The sequence below is a fragment of the Phalangium opilio genome, unplaced genomic scaffold, assembly GCF_054372755.1.
Source record: "Phalangium opilio isolate 3A_F unplaced genomic scaffold, DU_Popi_V2 ptg000009l_1, whole genome shotgun sequence".
NCBI classification, from domain to species: Eukaryota; Metazoa; Arthropoda; class Arachnida; order Opiliones; family Phalangiidae; genus Phalangium; species Phalangium opilio.
The window spans coordinates 618,614-635,508 of NW_028324146.1; the positions used below are offsets into that span (position 1 = coordinate 618,614).

Here is a 16,895-nt window from a genome sequence, read left to right on the forward strand (position 1 = left end):
TTAAAAACCCTTCTTTATGGAATAATGTCCGCTTGAAAAGTAATCGAAAAAATGCATCCCTAGGGGCTGACGGGCAACGCCGAGTGCCTTAATTCGCTCCTAGGGTGCTACCAAAATATTAGTCGAATCAGTAAAATCTACACATTCTTTATATCATTTTAGATGGAAGTTCTTATTACACGCGAGTGACGCCGCGGGAATAACAGCTAGTCAATTATGTCTATGAAGTTTAGTGAAAATAAAGCTCAGTAGGCCTTGCCACCTGCATCGTGAACACTATACTTTTTGAATCAAATTTAAATTTTACTCTGTAGGCTTTAGGAACTTAGTACAAGCGACAATTTCTAGATGAAAAACATTTATTTTCAATAAAGATACACAATTTGTAATAATAAAATGATTGTAACTCGATTATTGTTGATAGCTATCGCATTTTGTGTACTTTCCATACTGATTTTCGAGAGCGTCTCTCGTGAATCTGGTTGTGCAAACGTAGGGCGCTCCTTTGCTCAGTAAGAATTTGACCGTTTCAATAGCCGAGTGAACTACGCGACAATAGAAGAAAAACGTTCGTTTTATATTAGTTTAGTCTAAACCAGGGCTGTGTGGTGGGTCCAGATTTGTTGGGTGTGTCGGGTAAACTTCGGGTAATAGAAAATTTTACCCGACGCCGCGGGGGGGTATCGGGTCCAATTTTCAATTACCCGTCCTCGGGTCCTACAAAGTCCCCAAAATGAGCTCCCTCGGGTCCAATTCGGGTCTCTTTGTTTTTCATTGTACAGTCCAATTAAAAGCTAGATTTCAAAGCCGCCCACCCATTATCCCCCATAGTTACGTCATTCATTAAACAATTGCCTTAATTAATAACTTGTTACTAATTAAATTATTTAATTATAAAACATGCGCGGTAACGCCATGAACTGGACCCAGTGGGGATTTTGTCTGACTCGGCGGGTATTGGCAAAGGCTTAATAAAGGGACTCGGGTACCTGTTCGGGTCCTTAGAAATGTGTTTCGGGTATCGGGTCGGGTACCCGCATACCCCTGGTCTAAAGCGTAGAATGGCAGAGCTTACCCGTGACGATAATGGGCTCCAACGTCTCCTTCGTCATGATCATCTTTCGTTTCTCCTTAATGGGAAGATCGAATGATTCCACTTCATTCCTCCACTCGTACAGATACCCCAAAAACTTTTCCTCCAACCACTATGTTCAATGAAATCAAGAAAACAACTCCGTATAAATAGCCTTGCTAAGCCTTGGCTACCGTATGATTGCGTTTTTCTTTGGGGTCGCCTGAGAGCGCTCCGAGATCGCTCCATATTTTCAGTTTACGTCATCGCTCTTGCTCGGAGGACCGAATGTAGTTGCTCCCAATGAAAGACAAAAGTGTTTTCAGAGCGGTTTTGTGACGTCATCAGGCGCTCTATTTTGGTCGCTCCATCAAGTCTAGAGTCGGAGCGGTTGGGATCAATCCGGGAGCGACTGGGCTAATGTAAGACGCGCCTCCGTCTCGGAGCAGCTCGTTTTTTCCCAATGAAAGACTATTTTTTTTTTTTTTTTTTTTTCGGAGCACTCGGATCACCTCAAAGAAAAACGCTATCAGTCTATCGCGTCAGAGAGGTTGGGATCAATCCGGGAGAAAGCGACAGGGTCCGTCTTGAAGCCACTCTTTTTTTACCCCAGAGTGGTCCGGGAGCGCTCGGATCACCCCAATGGAAAACGATATAAGCCTTGGTTACAAGCCTACAGGGGCATGCACTTACCGTAAATCTAAAATCATCCATTGACGTATAAGGATCGATATCTCGATTAACGACCATCCTTCCAAGGGAATTATTCCTGGAATTGAGCATATCGAAGAAACGGTTAAAGTAGGAGATGAACTTGGCCGTCTCGTAACCTTCCTCGCCAATCAGGGACTCGATAGCGATGGCCACTGAGTTGCTCATGACTTGAACGGCCAAATGGACGCGTTGCGAGTACAAGGAGCCGACTTTAATGTGCATGGGCGTTAACTTGGGACACATTCTCGGGGTTTGCTTCTTATCCTTCTTGTACATATCGCGGACGTGGGCCCACGTGATCGATCTCCCGCCTTTTTGGTATTGAAAATGGTATTTATTGGCGCCGCTATTGGTTAAACCGTTTCTGGCCGTTTTGATCAAGACGGTCGGATCGCAGATATAATAAATGTCCCTTTGTTCGTTCTTGGGAGCGTAAGTGTTCTTGGATTTGAAATTGTTGACGCCGCGAGTCGGGTCCGATTGGGTGCAAAGGCGGATTAGTTTTTTGTTGCAAGCCGAATTGTCGCAAATGACCGTTAAGATTTTGAAGCCGTTGCTTTCCAATTTTTCGATGCCTTCTTGGAGGTAGCCGTATCGTTCGTCCGCGTTCATGTGGTACGCCGGGAAATAGGCGAAGACGTGTTTGTAATTCGTCGTCAATCTGGAAAGTAATTACGAGTCTTCTTTTTCATTTAAACTTTAGCGGGGATCTAGCACTCCCTGTCCCACGCTTAAATTGATATTAGGAATCGTGAAAATATAGGATTTTATCTATATCATAAGTTTATGATGCCTCTAAGTACACAAATATGGGTTACAACTGGGCATATTCCGCAGGCTACTGTGACGTCAGAACTCTTATAGCGCTAAGATCCGAAGAGAGAAAGTTTTGAAATTTCTGTCGCGGTGCAGCCACCAAGCGGTCGAGACGATTACTAAATGGGTCACGTGAAAAATATCATCCAATGGGATAAAGGAGATTTTTACGTTTCATATAGGCATGGGGGGAACGAATTTTACTTAAGCAACCCCAAAATCCTTCTCTCTCTCTCGAGAGAGAGAGATAGAGGCGGTTTCAGTCCTGAAACATTCTAAAAGGGATAAAAGAAACGCTAGGCTAGGCGGTACAATTTTGTATTGAAGAAAGCCACTATTGCCATAGGAGTAGCAGCCTTGTCTCTACTTAGAGGCATGATGAACTTATGGTTTTATCTATATCTATATAAATCAAAGTCCTGACTGACTGACTGACTGATAACCAACGCCCAGCCCAAACCGCTTGCCCTAGAAGGCTGAAAATTTGCAGGAACCTTACTCATAAGTAGTAGGCGCGTACTAAGAAAGATTTTTCCAATCCGCCGCCATCTTAAAAAATGGCGCCCAGAAATGTAACAAAATCTTCTCGATGCAACAAAGTCCGCGCGTTTCAACCGATTTCACAAATATTTAGTACACTGGTTTCCTTAAACCTATAAACGGGCTGAATGGTCTTTTGGGTTCGATTTGTTGCCATCTTTTTAAATGGCGGCCAGAAACTTAAAAACCCTTCTTTATGGAATAATGTCCGCGTGAAAAGTAATAAAATGCATCCCTAGGGGCTGACGGGCAACGCCGAGTGCCTTCGCTCCAAGGGTGCTACAATTATATTACTCATCAATAAAATCTACCCATTCTTTATATAGTTTTAAGGAAATTCTTATTGGACGCGAGCGACACCCCGGGTAACAGCTAGTAGGAATTAAAGGGACTGCAAAGAAGGCATGGGCGGGTGGGTAAAAATTATTTGAAATACGTCACAGACATCACGTGTAGCCAAGATACAAAGGCTCCTCATAGTGGGACTAGTTAACATCTATTCCCTGTTTTTCGCGAGATAGCAGCGCCAAATCCATGAAGTGGTCGTTTTCGAAATAAAACAAACTAAGCTTGTTTGAACCACCCAGGCCTCTCCTCGGTCACGTGGTGCCTCTGACGTATTTCAAATATTTTTTACCCACCCGCCCATGCCTTCTTTGCAGTCCATTTAAAGGAGCGCTGGAACTCCGTAACTCACCCTTCGAGCATCATAACAAAGACGCGTCCATCATCGGGAGCTCTGGCTATTTCGTCGGGCATTTCATCGGCGATATCTTCAACGGAGTTGGATTTCATCTCGTCGATAATAATGGCGAAATACTTCTGATGTTCCTCCAACTGATCCAGATCGATCTTCTGCTTCATTTTTAAAATGGTCAGATCGGAGAAGCCGGGATGCGACGGGAATTCCGAGGAGTAATTGTAAAGGGTGCTGGCGGCTGGCAATTCGAACAACGTTTGCAACACGTCGTAAGCCGCCGCAAATTGACTGTGGTAATTCAAGGCCCATTTGATAATTGCAGGATGCCAAGTGTTAAGTTTAGATTTTTTAGTTTTGCGCAAGTTAACTTCTTTCTTCCGCAATAATTGCAGGAAATTGCCTCGCGATATTTTCGGGTCCTCGGCACCGGCAAGAACGTCTTCCGACGTCTCGCGTTTAAGTTTAGCGTTTAATTTCTCGACTTTCTTTTTCATTTGAGTAATTTTGCGTTTAAGAGTTTGTTTGTCCGTTTGGATTTTTTTAATTTCGTCGCTTATGTTATTATGATTGGCGTTTTTAGCGCCGCCTTTTTTAAGGAACGTTGCCCGAAATGTACTGCAATTTTTGCAGCGTTTCGAAGTCCTTTCATTGAATAGTCCCTGACATTTTACGGAATGGACGGCTGATGTGAAATGGTTGAAGAACCTATTGAAATCAGGATCTATTTAATACAGGGTTCATACAACTTTTAGAAAACAAATTTCCCTGAGATTTAAACGTTTTATCCCAAATACTTCCCTGAGTTTTCTAGGTTTTTCCCATATATATGGAGTATCCTATGGTGCAAATGTTAACGAAGGAGGGGGGGGGCAAATAGGACTATTACATAATCAAAGGGCATCCCCGTTTCTCTAGTAGAACCAGAGTTATGAGCCTCCAAAGTATAGTGTAATCAGAGGTGGATTAGGGGAAGTTATGAACGAGCCATAGGGCTCACTGTGGGGGCATTTTATTTACGAGAGAGAGGAAGAGGAACGGCTGGGTGGGTTAAAATTCCTCCCCTCTATCAACGGAGTAAGATTAAGGTCTCTACCTGGTGGATGTTAAGAGAAGTAACACGGGAAATTGAGAAAATGGCCTCCGAAGTCGAGCTTGAAAACTCTTCGCGACCTATTATGAGTATTAACAGCTCTAAAAGTTATGAAGAAGTATCAACTCAATGTAATTTTTATTTAATGGTCAAACAAAATATGAGAAATAAGTCTGTAGGTTGTAACATAGATAAAAAAAACCGACAAAAAGTAGCGAAAAATCGGAAAAGATAGCTAAGCCTTTGCCGCGCTTTAAATCAGTTTCAACCCAGTGCTTGACTTTAATAAACCCCGTCACAATACCACCAAAGAAATCGGATGTTAAACGGAAAGGTATTTAGTATTTACCCTGCTTTGGAACTTAAAATATGGGCCACCAACGCTACTCTAGTTTCAGAGGAAGTCACAAAATAGCTGGGATCATTTTTTAATTGTTCTATTAACTTCTTAATAATGGGAAAGTCCGCGCCTCCCGACGATTGTTCCATTTCTAACTATAAACGACTCTTGACTGAGTAAGCCTTGTACATCATACACTAAACTAAGCAGACGCTATTTTCAATCCGTAAGGTGGCGATATCGTTACCCTGCTATCCTCGCGAATTCTCTCTCATTTTGGGGGGGGGGGGGCTTGAAAATAAAGAGTAGCTCTATGTTCCCCCATCGCTTTTATAAAGCATTTGCCCATTCAGAAATTCGGCCTCTTTCGTAACTTCCCCTAATCCACCTCTGGTGTAATGTTAATCCTATGGAGGGGGATATGTTCACGAACATTTTGCTTAATTACTCGGCCCCTGTTAGTCGTAGCCCCACGTTTTTAGTACTGTTGGAAAGAGGACAATTAGAACTATAACATACTCAAAGGACATCCCCGTATCACTAATATAACCAGAGTTATGAGCCTCCAAATATAGTGTAATGTTAATCCTATGGAGGGAATATTCACGAACATTTTGCTCAATTATTCGGCCCCTTTTTACTCGATCCCCAAGTTTTTATTATCGTTGGATGGGGGGCAAATAGGACTATAACATACTAAAAGGACATTCCCTTATCTCTAATATAACCAGAGTTACGAGCCTCCAAAGTTGGGTGTAATGCTATTCCTATGGAGGGTATGTTCATGAACAATTTGCTTAGTTACACGCCCACTGTTTGACGAAACCCCAAGTTTCTAGTATGGTTGGATGGGGGGAAAATAGGACCATAACATACTCAAAGGACATCCCCGTATCTCTAGTAGAACCAGAGTTATGAGCCTCCAAAGTTGGGTGTAATGTTAATCCTATGGAGAGAATATTCACGAACATTTTGCTTAATTACTCGGCCCCTGTTTGACGCAAATTTCACTGAATTTCACTAAAAATTCGACAATTTCCCTGAGGTTTTTGTCAACTATTTATTTCCTTGATTTTTCCAGGTTTGTATGAACCCTGTATTTTCATTGTCTTAGAATCTACAGGGTTGCAACGGGTCAAGGAAATCATGGTAAAGTCAGGGAATTTTAAGATTCTTATGGAACTTGAAAAATGCCCGAAAATCTCAGTGAAAAGTCGTGAGGACTTAAAGCAGTACCAAAAGGATATAGACATCAAATCAAATAGTACACTTGATTAACAATTCCCTGCATTTGGCTGAAGACGACATGTAAACTGAGAAGCAAACTACCTTCCGCTCAACCGTCATCATTGACACCATTGAGCTGCAGCAAGGCGGCGCTAGTTTCAGCTGCTCTGCGTTTTAGTACAGCGTCAAATCGCGTTTCGCGTATCCTTAATCCATGGATAAAGAATGCGCATTGCGTGAGGTTGAAATTTGTTTTCACTCTACAGGATAGGCAACTCCCTATTTCTAACGACAGCACATTCTCTATATACTCTGTTACAACATCGGTTGTCAGCACGCACAAAGCTACGTTGCATAGAGACCTAGTTTTGAGCGTGCTGACAACCGATGTTGTTGTAACAGAGTATATAGAGAATAAGCTGTCGTCCGAGATAGGATAGGGAGTTGCCTATCCTGTAGAGTGAAAACAAATTTCAACCTCACGCAATGCGCATTCTTTATCCATGCTTAATCCATGTACAACTATGTTAAGATTCTTAAAATAAATTTCCATGACTTTTCAATCTTTCTGGACTATTTTTAAATTCCCTAACCAGGGCCGGAAATAAGCACAGGACACTGGACATTGTCCAATAAAATTTTAAAATGTCCCATAATTTTTCTAAAAACTAAGGGGGTCACTGGACATTTTGACCAATAAATTTTCAGAAGTTTTGATAGTTTGACTATGAAGATGCGACACTATTTTTGCACACTCCAGTGGAAAATGTCCTATAATTTTTCCAGTCAAAGGGGGCGTCACTGGACATTTGTCCTATAAGAAATTTCCCTTATTTCCGGCCCTGTCCCTAACTATTCCACATTGTCCGGAGCACAATAGCATAAATCTAATTACCAAGGGTGTGCGGGTGCCCATCTTTGGGTACCCGACCCGATACCCGAAACATATTTTTTAGGGCCCAAACGGGTACCCGAGTCCCAATTTTTAGCCTTTGCCAATACCCGATGCCGAGTCTGACGGGTCCAGTTCATGCCGGGTTACCGCGCATGTTTAAATATGCGCAAATTTTGGGGATTTTGCAGAAGCCGATGGGTAATTGAAAATTGGACCTGATACCCGCGGTGGCGGCGGGTAAACATTTTATATTACCTGAAGTTTACCCGACACACCCAACAAATCTGGACCCACCGCACAGCCCTGGCATAAATCTAATTGTCAACTTTGTAAGAATTGGTAAAATGGCCCGATCTTGGCCTGGCCTTTAAAATTCCCTGACTTCTCCCGCAGTTTTTCCCATTTTCCTCGACTTCCACGCCCTACTCCATTACAAACCAAAACTGCAATTGTTAGTACCCATTTTTTTCTACTTCCTCATCCGGTTCCTCAGTTTCTTCCTGCTCATTTCCAGGGCATAATTTATAGGTCTCGATGAACTTTAGGAAATCAGCCACATCTCCGATATTAAACAACTGATCTCGAAATTCGTTACAATACAACAAGGGGTGATCTTCGGTTAAATACTTTCCGTAGACCATGATGGCCGGTTCCAGATCCTCTTTGATCTGGACGGCTAACAAGCCGACGTCCTCGGGTTTTTTAACGTTGTACAAGAAGACCGAGGCGTCTTTCTTGACCACGGTCCAGTTGACGTCATCGTGTTGGAGCTGATACTGCAGGAACAGTTTGTAGACGTCGTCCAACGACGTAAATTGCGTAGATTCTAAACTATTTTCCGCCTCTGATTTCTCAGCGTCTGACGATTTTCTGCGTGTGGTGACGCCGCTCGTCTTGCGTGACGTACTTCTGGTCACGTGATGAGTCGCGGTTGAACGATGTTGATTGGAAACAGCCACTCCACCACGTTTTGCTCTAAAATTGCGAGAGTAGCGTTGTTTGATAAATTGGATTCTACTCCTACGCAAATATAGGATTTCAGGGAATTAAAGGATTTTACCTGTTTGATTCGGTAACATCCATGGCTTCTTCACCCTCGTTTTGATCCCCCGATTGCGATTTATCGTTGTGTGGCAATATGAAATTCTCCATGGATCCCGGAACGATATACTGCAGCTCTCCCGAATCACCAGCCGATAAGGGTGAAGAGCCAAGCTGCAGGACAGTCATGCCTTGCTGGTTTGTGCAAGCTTCGACCGGAAGTTGAATTACGTTGTTACTATTATTGAGACGTAACAATACCACGTTCACTGGACTCGGCCTGATATCAATATTCTGCATTTCGCCATCAGACGTAGCGTTATCGTCAACGCTATTCCGCGTTGCTCGCGCTGAGGCTCGAGTTTGACGTTTTGACATGATTGCATACGCGCAAATCCTAAATGAAAATTAATTTCCAAATTCAAATTCCTAATTCCAAATTTTCCCTGACCTATTTGGGCCAAAACCTAACTGTCAATGTTCCATTCCACACCACTCTTCAACATTGGAATTTGATTCTTACCGTATATATTATTTTGCCTCGCTTTCAAAATGAAACTAATCTGGAGATAATTGCTGGAAATTTCAGGCGAATGCGTTTTTAGTCAAACATTTTATTGAAATAACTACAAATAACAGTAGTTTTTGGCCCAATTTTAGTGCCGTCAAGTTGCTAGAACGCGACAGCAGTTTGACAAAGCCAAACTCGCCATGAAAAACGGAACGGAGAAATTTGCCGGACTAGCGACGTAGTAATAAATAACTAGGCTATAACCAATTTCAGACACAATGCATAATGTTACCGACATCAACTTGCTTGCTAGAGCGCGACAGCAGTTTGCCAAACTCTGACTCGCACAGTAAAACGGAACGGAGACTTCTGCCGGACTGGCGACGCAGTAATAAATAACTATAACCAATTTCAGACACAATGCATAATGTTACCGACATCAACTTGCTTGCTAGAGCGCGACAGCAGTTTGCCAAACTCTGACTCGCACAGTAAAACGGAACGGAGACTTCTGCCGGACTAGCGACGTAGTAATAAATAACTAGGCTATAACCAATTTCAGACACAATGCATAATGTTACCGACATCAACTTGCTTGCTAGAGCGCGACAGCAGTTTGCCAAACTCTGACTCGCACAGTAAAACGGAACGGAGACTTCTGCCGGACTGGCGACGCAGTAATAAATAACTATAACCAATTTCAGACACAATCTACAGTACGATCACTTTTAAAACACATTTAACGGTAAATAAGACAAGTTTTTTTGTTTGCTTAAATACGAATATTATAATTTACCAACCAAAACGGGGTTTCTTTAGTAACTGGGTCAACTAGAAAATTATGCAGCTAAAATGGTTACGTAGATAATAGTATGGACTGTGTTCAGATCTATGCAACATTGTACTAACAATAGTATTTGGACAAAGTTAATTTTGTCTGTTTTCCATCGAATAAAATGAAAATGTGGGGAATATTTTTTGATAATTCGAGGCAGAGTGTAATACTGTAGCCAGTAAAGACAATTTTAACTCAATATTACGATAATTTTGGTTAATTTTTGCATTTCAAAATGTGTTTTGATCCTAACTTAGCTAGACCAAAATGGATATATATACTAAGCCAAATCATCTCCACGGCACCGAGCTCAGTATCCTAAGCTTGGAGCAGGTAAATCCAGCTGCTTCGAAATCGAGGCTTTAACGGTCTGGAGTGGACCGAAAGTTAATTACACTCTTAAATTATGCCTATATTTAAGATTAATGGAATAGTCATATTTCTTTACATGGTCTCTCTTATTTCAGGGTTATTAGGGTCATACACATTTTTAATACATCTTTAACACATCTAAGCATTTTTTTGGAAAAGGTGGCAGCTAATTAGTAGCACAATATTGTGGGAAACGTGACAACGAATTATTGGAACCATTGTTTTGGAAAAGGTGACACCTAACTATTAGGAAAATATTTTGGAAAAGGAGGGAACTAATTAATAGGTGAATATTTTGGAAAAGGTGACAGCTAACTATTAGGAGAATATTTAGGAAAAGGTGGCAACCAATTAATAGGAGAATATTTTGGAAAAAGTGGCAGCTAAACTGATGATGGAGGAATACCAAATTGGGGGTGAGGGTTTGGTGGTAGAGATAGACGAAACCAAAAGTACCATCGAGGCTGTAAACTTGACGGACAATGTATAGTTGGGATGATAGAACTTCAAACTGGAAGCGAACGCGGTGGAGGAAGGTTCCGCATCGAATTATGTCCGGATAATCGCCACGATAGTACTACATTATTGAGGAGTTGTTCAAACCAAGGACTTGGACATTTACCTATGCGAGTATTTGTTGCACCGTGAAGCTTTACGATGTGGAGACGACGTGTTTTATCACTTTCTTTTATGTGTTAAAAATGAGGATGACCCTAATAACCCTGAAATAAAAGAGGTCATGTAATGAATTCTGACTATTCCATTAATCTTAAATGTAGGCATAATTTAAGTGTGTAATTAACTTTCGGTCCACTCCAGACCGTTAAAGCCTCGATTTCGAGGCAGCAGGATTTACCTGCTCCAAGCCTAGGATACTGAGCTCGGTGCCGTGAACATGATTTGGCTTAGTATATATATATCCATTTTGGTCTAGCTAAGTTAGGATCAAATTCATTTTGAAATGCAATAATTAACCAAAATTATCGTAATATTGAGTTAAAATTGTCTTTACTGGCTACAGTATTACACTCTGCCTCGAATTATCAAAAAATATTCCCCACATTTTCATTTTATTCGATGGAAAAACAGACAAAATTAACTTTGTTAACGTTATGTCCAAATACTATTGTTAGTACAATGTTGCATAGATCTGAACACAGTCCATACTATTATCTACGTTAGTATATTGGCTTCATAATTTTCTAGTTGCCCCAGTTATTAAAGAACAGCCACCAAAACATTAATGAAGAAATTAATATTTCAATAGAACTATAAAAATCCAGGTAAACAGTCACCGTAAAAGTGTGCTTAAGCTGTTAATGTAAAAGTAGTTCAAAATGTAATTAAATAAAACAATTGATTATTCGATAACGGAATTTATAAATGTTTAATAACCAACATCAGTACATGTTTAAACGGATTTAATCCATATTAGAATATTTTTATAGGGGATGAGAAGCTTCGTTTGAAAAACCTCTGATTTATGTAACAAAAGATAGAATTAATTTCTGTGAATTCAAAAATATCAAGCTTTTAGCCTAATTCTTCGATTTCTGGTTATTTGGCAATATGCATTTGAAAATTTTTTAAATCCACATTTTATGAAAGGCTAAAACGTTTCCCGTAGGCTGACGTCACAGATATATTTTTCACGTGAGGTGGTGCTACTCTCTCCGCTATCAGACCCAGAGTTTAGACTGGCGAGAAGGTCGAGACGCGTATAGGATTCCCGCGCTTTCTTTCCTCACGTTATAGTGATGTCATCAAACGGGCTAACAAGTTCGACAAGACAAAATTATTGATATCGAAACTGAGTTTTCGTGATTTTTCAATGGATTTTAAAAATATAAACTTTGGTTCAATTATATCATAAGTAACATAATAACCATAAGTATGACAATTAGCCAAAACTAACTAAAAACCTATTTTCGGACCTTTTACGTAATCATAAGTTCGCGCCCAGCACAGAGACCCCTAGCGGTGGAAAATGAAGCGACTTCCGCCCATATCGAAAATCCGGTTCAGAGGTTTAAACAGACGCCATTGAGAATTGAGTCAACGGTCCTAAGCCTTGGTTATATAGTTGATTTGTATTGACTTTTACCGACTTTAGCGCGGCCAGATTACGAAGTTGAAAGTTGCACTGGGTAAATTTAGTTACCGAATATTTAGACTTCAAAAGGCTTATCATTTTTGGTGCTGAAATATCCGACTTATGGCAATCTTAAAGTCGAACATACAAACACCGCGACCGCGCGAGCTTGTACAATAAATAGCAGACGAGCTATTTCCGACACAAATAGGTTCAAGGAGATGGTTTATTGTGATTGGCTAAAATTGTAGAACTATGTCATTCGCCAAAGACCAGCATGAAGTACCCGACGGAGTTGCAAGTCCTGGCCTGATGTAAGTGAGAGTGTCAGTGTTGATTATAGGTTTCATTTTGAAATTTGCATTATTACAATAGGAAGAGTCATACTTATGTTTATTATGTTACTTATGATTATATTAAAAACTTGATATTTTGAAAGTAGAGACTCGAAAGCGTAACATAATACCACTTTCGTGCTAAAATATGATATGAAATTGTAAATTCGTATTCCCTTTAAGAATATTTAATTCAACACTGTGAACAAAACGATAATTATCCATACATAATTAAAAACCAAATGTACCTGACTAATTACTTGTGCTCTGATTAGAATTTTTAGCTTTACTTACATCACAATACGTATAATCTCGGAAAGTATGTAATTAGCTAATTTTACGCACAATAAACAACCTTTTCATTTCATGATTATTATTGTAATAATTATTTACTTCGTTGGTCTGCTAATGAGGTTTAGGGGAAATTTGGGCAGTATTTGTGTGACGTCAGAAGTGCAATCGTTCATTTCATTTAAATGATATTCTTCATCAAAACATGCCCAAATTGAATGTTTTAAGTTGCATCTTTCGATTGATCTGTCTAAATAGAAGCTAATTTCGTGATGCGAATGTACTACGACTAGCTGTTATACCCGCGGCGTCGCTCGCGTGTAATAATAATTTCCATCAAAATGACATAAAGAAATGGTAGATTTTACTGATGACTAATATTTTTTGTTGCACCATAGGAGCGAAGGCCCTCGGCGTTGCCCGTCAGCCCCTAGGGTTGCATTTTTTATGACTTTTCACGCGGACATTATTCCATAAAGTAGGGTTTTTAAGTTTCTGGCCGCCATTTAAAAAGATGGCTACAAACCGAACCCAAAAGACCATTCAGCCCGTCTGTAGGTTAAAGGAAACCAGAGTACTTGTCTCTCTCTCTCTCTCTCTCTCTCTCTCTCTCTCTCTCTCTCTCTCTCTCTCGAGAGAGAGAGAGAGAGAGAGAGAGAGAGAGAGAGAGATAGAGGTGGTTTCAGTCCTGAAACATTCTAAAGGAGATAAAAGAAACGCTAGGCTAGTCGGTACAATTTTGTACTGAAGTTGAGGTGATAAATGATACGGAGAGAGTATTAGTGTGCTACCACGAAGCTAGGGGGGAAAAACTGTGACGTCAATATTGGGTCCCGAATTTGTATTGCCCAAGCTGACGACGTCTCGCGACTGCCAATATGGTCGCCTGAAAATAAGGTAAGAGATAAGAGCATGTGACGTCACTACAAAGTTCGTGGTAACACACTATAGGGTTTCATTAAAGGGAGCCAGACAAACACTATTGCCATAGGAGTAGCAGCCATATCTCTACTTAGAGGCATGATAAACTTATGGTTATAGGTATAGGGGTTTCCACTCCAACCCTCTTCCTTCAAGGTTTTGCAAGTAAAACATGGAGGAGAGACATGCCTGAGGACGAAAGACTTGAAGGAAGGCGGTCAATGATACGTGGTACTCGGCTTCGCGGAAATAAGACAGCATGTTGTGTTCAAAGTTAAAAATTGGTTGCGTGAAAGTTCGATGATAACGTCCCATGTTGACCAGACTTGAAAAACTATGAAGGGTATAAATCGGGTATAGATCGCCGGACTGAAACGAAACATGAAGAATTATAAGTTTCTATAGGCGATTGATGTGGAAAAAAGCCATACTTACCCCTTGGTTAGCATCGGGGACGGGAATGTACGTTATATTTACTCTGAAAATGACCAAAATAATTAAACACTTAGCTTTAATGATAAATGACTTAATCTAGCAATATTTACCGCCCTTTCGGATGAAGAAGAAATTCATAGTAAAGTTTATCTCCGGAATGGTACCCCTTCAAATTAAATTTTTCAGTAACAAAGTCGTATCTGGGAGCACGGCAGTGCTCCCAGCCAAGTCGAGCACTGACATCCTTTTCTCGAAGCAACTCGTGGCTCTTTTAAGCCCACTGTAACTTCGCTATGGGTATAGGTAAAAGTCTGAAATTTTGCTTGCCGCGAGGACTGTCAATTCTAGCTATAGTTTCCAAATTTCAAGATCCTACCCAATATACTTTTCGAAATATCGCAGGTGAAATTTCCCTTATTTTGTCACTCACTCACTCACTCACCGATCATCAAAATTCTAAGGTACTTCTAGGGTAGATAGAAACTTAAAATTCAGGATTTAGTTTTCATTTATTTTATAAAGCACAGAAAAATTAAAACATCCCGAAATTTTTATAAAATTGTTCTTTAGTTCTTTATTTTAAAACTAGATGGCGCTGCCGTCTTTTTAACAGTAATAGTGTGTGTTCTTGATGAAAGGACGTAATGGGCCAAAGTTAACCGAAAGTTAAATATATATTAAAGCTAATAGGTGTAGTAATTTAAAAGAAATGTGTCGTAACTGATGCTACATTCTTATATTAGGATATCGCGTATACAACCTTTATTGCATATTCTCTGCGGGTCGAAAGGGGTAATTCAGCGTAAATATGGAGAAACGTTAGCGATTATATTGGTAAACGAAGTACCACGAGAGGGTCTTCTTTTAATATAACTACCGAAGTATAACGAGAGGGTCTACAAAAAGAAGTGAGATCCTATGAAAAACATTAACATGTACAAAAATGGGCCAAGCCTCGCTTCGTGCCCGCTCCGCCGTAAAACGTTCTGAGATCCCATGTAGAGCCAAGTCTGCCTTTTGTTCTCATTCAATCGCCAATTGAACAATTATGTTATAAATTAAGTCCTTTTCCTAATTAATAACCAATATTCTTTGACTCTATCATTATTATACATCTTTGTTCGTATCAAAAATATCGTGACTTGGCAAGCGCAGGTAATTACCTTATAAATGTGTACATAAGGTTATGTATAACTCACCTAATAAACATGTAAATAGGGTTATGCATAACTCACCATATAATTTGTACATAGGGTTGAGCATGACTCATCTTATAAACTTGTACATATCCCCTATACCATAAACGATTTAGTGAACATCCCTTCGATTATTTTAAAATCGGCAACGATTTAGTGACTTCCTTTTAATATTACTTACCTGCGATTGCCAAGTCACGATATTTTTGATACGAACAAAGATGTATAATAATGATAGAGTCAAAGAATATTGGTTATTAATTAGGAAAAGGACTTAATTTATAACATAATTGTTCAATTGGCGATTGAATGAGAACAAAAGGCAGACTTGGCTCTACATGGGATCTCAGAACGTTTTACGGCGGAGCGGGCACGAAGCGAGGCTTGGCCCATTTTTGTACATGTTAATGTTTTTCATAGGATTTTTTCTAGAAAAACCAATATGACTTTAACAAGTCACGTAAAAACATTTTACGTACTAGCTAGGTGTGGTTGGGGTAGGAAGGGCGTGTTAGTTTCGTATGTGCTAATTTAGTACAGTATTCATGTTTTCTAACTCGATAAGGTAATATTCGAGATGGCTCAACGGCTGGGGTACATTAAAGCCTTACCTTACCAAGCTAAAAAGGTCTTTTCGTCTATCCAGCCTCCACAGACAAACCACAAACATACATACACACTCGCGGATCATAATCGTTAAAGCCGCTATATCTTTCACACTCGTAGATAAAAACCTATAACAACTAGGTGTATATATATACACATTGAAGGGTCAGAACAGGTTTTCAACGACAACTATTAATAAATAACAGCAACCCAGCCTTCACACATAGTGCCCTTTCCGTATGAAAACGAATCTCTCAATTTAGCTACCTTGCCCGCATTCCCTATCCCCCTCCCCGCGGACACCCCAAAAACCGGAGTTAAAAGAAAATGTTTTAATTTGAAAGGCTTTCAACATATGGACTTCGCCACAGCTGTCAATCAAATTAAACCAAAATTTGGGGGTTGTCGCAATCTAGCCTGGTGAATTATTTGGAGATACCAATATTGTTTCTTTCCCAATACTTCGGAGAGCCGAAGAAGATCATTTTTAACAAGCGTCCGGACAAACTTGTTCTACGTCCATCAGAAGTCGGAAAATTGCTGCTAACTCATACCATGAGTGAATCTAGTATATGATTCACTCATGATAGGACTCATGTATTTCCTTTCGCAATTCTTTCACATTAGGATCCCTAATGTGGTTGTGGATCTTGCCTTAATCGGTTTCTATCAACACTTGTTTTCATGTGTCCCGGGCCAAACACACCCACACCCACCCATACACACAAAACACCGTCGCAAAGCTAGGTCTGTTTATACATGTATAACCACACCTAGCAAAAATGCAATTTCAACCATACTTTAAAATATATTGTGTGGGGTCGGACGTTCGGCATTTTAATGTACGGGATTTTGAGATTTCTAGA

General features: G+C 40.2%; 1 protein-coding gene and 3 long non-coding RNA genes across 5 annotated transcripts; 2 read left to right on the plus strand and 2 right to left on the minus strand.

The window, feature by feature from the left end:
* Positions 1-341: 341 nt before the first annotated feature.
* Positions 342-9,119, minus strand: LOC149712183 (uncharacterized). The gene is made up of 7 exons (XM_089844963.1): positions 8,959-9,119; positions 8,455-8,832; positions 7,854-8,369; positions 3,840-4,547; positions 1,766-2,447; positions 1,076-1,205; positions 342-545 (listed from the first exon to the last, which is right to left on the minus strand). Exons 2-7 carry the CDS (start codon positions 8,811-8,813, stop codon positions 412-414), a joined length of 2,529 nt encoding a protein of 842 aa, XP_089701089.1. The 5' UTR covers positions 8,814-8,832; positions 8,959-9,119; the 3' UTR covers positions 342-411.
* LOC149712184 (uncharacterized) lies at positions 4,546-7,064 on the plus strand. 2 transcript variants are annotated; one of them, XR_016370330.1, is made up of 2 exons: positions 4,546-5,266; positions 5,325-7,064. It is a non-coding gene; the product is annotated as an uncharacterized LOC149712184 (long non-coding RNA). The 2 variants fall into 2 exon arrangements; XR_016370329.1 differs by having other exon boundaries at positions 6,354-7,064.
* A 244-nt stretch (positions 9,120-9,363) lies between the features above and the next one.
* LOC149712185 (uncharacterized) lies at positions 9,364-12,951 on the plus strand. Its single transcript, XR_016370331.1, has 3 exons — positions 9,364-9,691; positions 11,421-11,436; positions 11,781-12,951. It is a non-coding gene; the product is annotated as an uncharacterized LOC149712185 (long non-coding RNA).
* Positions 12,952-13,694: 743 nt separating this feature from the next.
* Positions 13,695-15,777, minus strand: LOC149712186 (uncharacterized). The gene is made up of 3 exons (XR_016370328.1): positions 14,338-15,777; positions 14,228-14,270; positions 13,695-14,161 (listed from the first exon to the last, which is right to left on the minus strand). It is a non-coding gene; the product is annotated as an uncharacterized LOC149712186 (long non-coding RNA).
* Between the last annotated feature and the right edge of the window lie 1,118 nt (positions 15,778-16,895).

Bases quoted from the DNA above. Each gene is read 5' to 3' on its own strand.
- LOC149712183 (XM_089844963.1), bottom strand. From the start codon at position 8,813: ATGTCAAAACGTCAAACTCGAGCCTCAGCGCGAGCAACGCGGAATAGC. The intron at 8,370-8,454 runs GTAAAATCCTTT...TCGCAATTTTAG, and splicing joins GATGTTACCGAATCAAACAG to AGCAAAACGTGGTGGAGTGG. The intron at 2,448-3,839 runs GTGAGTTACGGA...ATTACTTTCCAG, and splicing joins TTTGTTATGATGCTCGAAGG to ATTGACGACGAATTACAAAC.